This window comes from Lepeophtheirus salmonis, unplaced genomic scaffold (genome assembly GCF_016086655.4).
Source record: "Lepeophtheirus salmonis unplaced genomic scaffold, UVic_Lsal_1.4 unplaced_contig_12792_pilon, whole genome shotgun sequence".
NCBI classification, from domain to species: domain Eukaryota; kingdom Metazoa; phylum Arthropoda; class Copepoda; order Siphonostomatoida; family Caligidae; genus Lepeophtheirus; species Lepeophtheirus salmonis.
In genome coordinates this window covers 1-4686 of record NW_027290225.1, presented here as the reverse complement: position 1 = coordinate 4686, position 4686 = coordinate 1, and the positions used below count along the sequence as shown (strand labels likewise).

The 4686-nt window shown below is 35.0% G+C and overlaps 1 protein-coding gene across 1 annotated transcript; it reads left to right on the top strand.

The window, feature by feature from the left end:
• Positions 1 to 1713: 1713 nt before the first annotated feature.
• On the top strand, positions 1714 to 3439 carry LOC121130863 (uncharacterized). The gene is made up of 6 exons (XM_071893882.1): positions 1714 to 1848; positions 1918 to 2224; positions 2282 to 2525; positions 2589 to 2920; positions 2978 to 3139; positions 3204 to 3439. Exons 1-6 carry the CDS (start codon positions 1762 to 1764, stop codon positions 3437 to 3439), a joined length of 1368 nt encoding a protein of 455 aa, XP_071749983.1. The 5' UTR covers positions 1714 to 1761.
• Positions 3440 to 4686: the final 1247 nt, after the last annotated feature.

The following is a 4686-nucleotide window of genomic DNA, read 5'->3' as shown; positions in this document are numbered from 1 at the left end:
ATGAATCCATGAATGTATTAGCAACAGATAGATTTTGATCCATTTCATTTGTTATTCATCTTGTTAAATATCTTTAAATTCCAAAGATTTTAATTATACCTGGGACAAGGATTAACTACAAATAACTAAAAAATACCTATAATTATATATTAGATCTATATTTATATTCTCTGGACTCAAATGACCCAATAGTACTTATATATGCTATAAAATATAATGTTATAAAATTGGGTGTTGGAGTTGGAGTCGGTTACATTCAAAATACTCAGTTGGAGCCGGAGTAGGCATTTTATTTACCAACTCTTCAACTCTTGATTTTAATGGTTGCCTGCACAGAATAGGTCTAAAAATAAGAAGAAATAACATTAAATCTATAGTCATTGTGATTTCCTGCTCGGTCCTTGTCTCAAACAACGCCGGGTAACTCTTACTATTTTTCTATACCATTTTTAGCAGAGTTTTTCTGTTCGACAACGTCTTATAATCCCGTGGGTACTACAGCTAGGCATATAATATGGAAAATCCCTTCATAATTGTTTGGGCATTTACTTTGATCCCAAGATTAGTAAAATATAAAAGTAATAATATGTAATATTAATTGAGAACGTATGCCATGTTGTCCCCATGCAGCCACTATGAAGGACTTCAGTGAGTCCATATTTGGGAGTGAGGTCCATTTAATTTCCGTCTCCAAAGTGCACTATATACAAAAGTTCAGTGGGTTTAAATCTGGTGAGGATGGGGGTACATATCTCTTTGGACCAGAATCGTTTCATGTTGTCTGCATAGAACTTTTAGCATAGCGTACTTGTGAGAGGGGGTATCGTCTACAGATCCCTCATAGTTACCCTCCAGGTAGTTGGTCTTCAGCAATCGCAAGATGGTTTACCTAAGCACCTTATAGTAGGCCTCTTGGCTGATGTTATGTCTATTCTTGAAAGAACAGAGGCATCTTTTTCCCATCAGAGGCCACAAAGCCGAGGACCATTGTTTTGCCGGATATTTGGTGTGGTAAATCCCTTGGACCTCTTCTTTGTTTCTAAATCCAGGCGATGTTCCGGTGGTTGTGGAATGGATCAACTGTGAAATCTTCTGTCTCACAAAATTTTCACAATTGACCCACTTACCTTGAACCATGTGAGGATTTTTAGTGCATCTCTTTGAGCCTCCTGGCTTCAATGCCCTCTGTCGGAAGTTGACGTGGGATCCTTGTGAAAGAAAATAATCGCAAGTTGTGCTTTATAGCCCTCCTGATGGTCCTAGGAGACATAGAGAAGTCGTTGGCGAGGGGATTCATGGGCATAGTGGAGTCCTCCTGTATATATTATTCTCCAAACTTAACAAGAACTTCCTACTCCTCTTTAAACTATCCCCTCCACTTCCTGACATCCTTGAGAGCTCTTTTCCATTTTTATTTCGTCTTGGCCAACTGTATATTGTATAAGTTGAAAGTTGTATAAGCAAATTGTACAAGTTACAATTACTTTGTCTTAAAATTCTTCATTTATTAGTCATTCTAATAACAAACGATTAATTGATATTAGCATTTCATTTTGATCTATTAAAATAACATGGTTATTATGTATTTATGAGTAGTTTAACTGTAGGCATTTAAACACAGAATACTTATATTTTAGTAATTTGTATTAAAATAGTTAAAAATTGTACAACATATATATAATAATAAAAATTGAAAAATAATTAATTATTCATAAGTATATTTAATTCTTAACAGGATTTCTAATAGTTGCTGCCTGCGTCATGACATTTGAAAATAAAGATAATGCTGCAAAAATTGGACCAACAGCAACAGACAAATCCAATGGAAATACTCAAAGAATACCTCATGTAAGGCAATTTATTTCTTCTTGATTTCATTTTTTAATAGTTTTTTTACATTTTTTTTTTTCTTCAAAGATTGTACAATTTAAAAGTTCATCAAGCCAGACAACGTTTTTGGATCGAAACATTGTTCAATCATTAAATACTCCATCAATTAACATCGGGAGCCCTTCATCAAGTGTCACGAAACTTAGTAAAATTTCACCTCTTCCGTCTTCACCTCTGAATACAAGCAGTTCCAATGATCGCAACAATACAGAAGGAAATTCAGCTAGCGTTTCTTTAGCCGTGAAAAGAAGTCGTTTCAAGGGATCAGTCTCTCACAGTGGATCAGGATCTACAACAAAAAGAGCTTCCATAAGTGGACAACTCCCTCTTGAAGGTAACTAAATATATAAAATTAATCCATTTATTCACGAATTGAGAATGTTCTCTATAGATCCATCCACAATGGAGCCTGGACTTGCAATTATGGATGAAATTGGTCGCCAAGCTCTGACTAGTACGTTCTTAAACTTTCAAAGAAGTACAGCTCAAAAGTTAGCCACCTATTTCCAAAGTGATGAAGTAGTATTAGATCCCTTATGTGTCCCAAACAGTCTTCCAAAATGTCCGTCAGCTCCACATATACCCCAAGAGCCCATTCAAAATCATCCAATGTCTTCCATGAATGAAAGGGAAATGTATGAGTGTATTAAGTTTATAATTTTTTTTTTAAATAGAAATGTTTAATTGGGCTTATTTAGATCCTCGGAAGAAACGGATCCCTGTGCTCCTGAAGGTAACAATTCAGATGAAAAAAGCTCAAAAGTAGAAAAATTTTACCAATATAAAGTATTAACGCCGACAATGTACCGCTCATGCATGGCTGCCACACGTCAAGCTGTATCCATGGATTACGAGAGGACGAATGATATCACGAATAAACTTCACAGAGAGGGGCCATCCTTACGGATACAATCGCCAATTGTGAAGTATCAAGTATCACCGAATGAAAGCATTGATCTTGAATTAGGAGCCTCTGCAACCACTCATTTCTCAAGGAGTGCAAAATATCTTCCCTCAAAACGATACTCAGGTAAACGACATATGATTATTTATCTAAATGTTAGTTGGCAATCCTATATATTTTCAGCGGATGATGAAGAATCTGGATCCTTGACTCTGGATCTTCACGTTGAGGGTTCTCGGCCTGTAACGTTGGTGGTCAAGGATGAATCACGATACATAATAGCTCAAAATGATACACCCTCAAGGCCTTCATCCTTTTCTAAAAATAAAGGATGGTTTCAAGGCAGTAAAAGTTTGGAAGAGCTAGCAATTGACCTGGATTTCATTGACGGATGCTTGTTCACTGCCAGAGGAAAATACGATATTCACAAATGCAAGTATTGAGTGTGAATATCAGAGTTGTACTTCCAAAGGATCAACAATCCCTAGAGCCTCTTCAAGTGGAACAAAAGTGACCCTAAATCTTGCCTCCCCTGAAGATATAACGGATGAGGAGGAGGCTAGTTTTTCTAGAAAGTTTAGTCAAAGACATTTTCTTAGGCGACAAGATAAGATTGACTCACCCAGCAGTCCAAGACTCTCATAAGTATCTACTTCTTCAATCTCGAACTCAAATAAAAACTTTTAAATAAAATGTACTTAAATGTACTATCGCTTTCAATGACAGGAAAAAAATTTAAAAAAATGAGTGAATTCTCTCTCAGCGTTTCATCCTTATCAAACCAACCATCTTTTCATCAAGAATTACTCTCAATTATTTTTGAGAAATTTAACAATCAAATCGATATTGTATGTTTTATTACTGTTATTAGTACCTATCGAAGAAATCTTTAATATTTTTTTTTTTTTTCAAAAAATGTGTTTTCGAATATTAATTTATATATACACAAGCTATGAATTATATCATTATTGTTGTTCCATATGTATCTTTTCTAATAGATATTCCACTTGACAAATCTTATATAAATATAATTTTAAATCTGTCAATTTAATTTATTCTATAATGCATTTTTTGATTCGTCTACTGCTTGAACATTCCTGTGTGCTCATAAAAGACAGAGAGTAACCCTGAGGATTTCTTATGGAGTTATATTTGAAAGTCCTTATTGAACTACAAGTAGAATTGGGGATCGACATAGGAGTAATTCATGTGCCAATGTCCTTGTTTATTTCCTTCTCCTCCTCCTTGTCAGAGCTGCTTGTAGCTGATCTAATGAAACAAAATAACAGCTAAGCTGCTCTCCTTGAAAAACATTTTCAAATTGACAAGGTTACCATGTTGATTTTAGGTTTCTTTTTTTAACATGCTCAAAATACAGAAGATTTTTATTACTATCAATACATGTGTAACTATTCATTTACATAGACACATTACCTGAAAGGCACTCTCCTGTCATGATAGTTATAGCTGACAATATTAAACAGTACATTCTTATAATAATACCAGTTTTGAGAAAAATACTAAGACCTGCCCTAAGTAGTCATTAAAATACTCAGAATTGGTCAAGATAATGTTGTACATATGAAATTTTATTTTATAATATTTTTTACTACATATAACAATACACATGAATTATGAATCTGCCCACGATCAACCTCAATGACAGCTTCCAACCGCCTCCGCAACCCCTTGCACACATTGACAACGTAGTTCTTTTTCATGATCCTCCACTGCTGGTTAACGGAGGTCTTCTGGGTATCAATATTCGGGTGGCGGACTTTGCAGGCCTTCTTTTCAATTTGCCACAAATTGGATTTCTGAAAATAGAGGCTTAGGAATTTGGTAAATACTTACCGGATGGGAAACAGATGGCTTGTCGGATTTGTCGATAT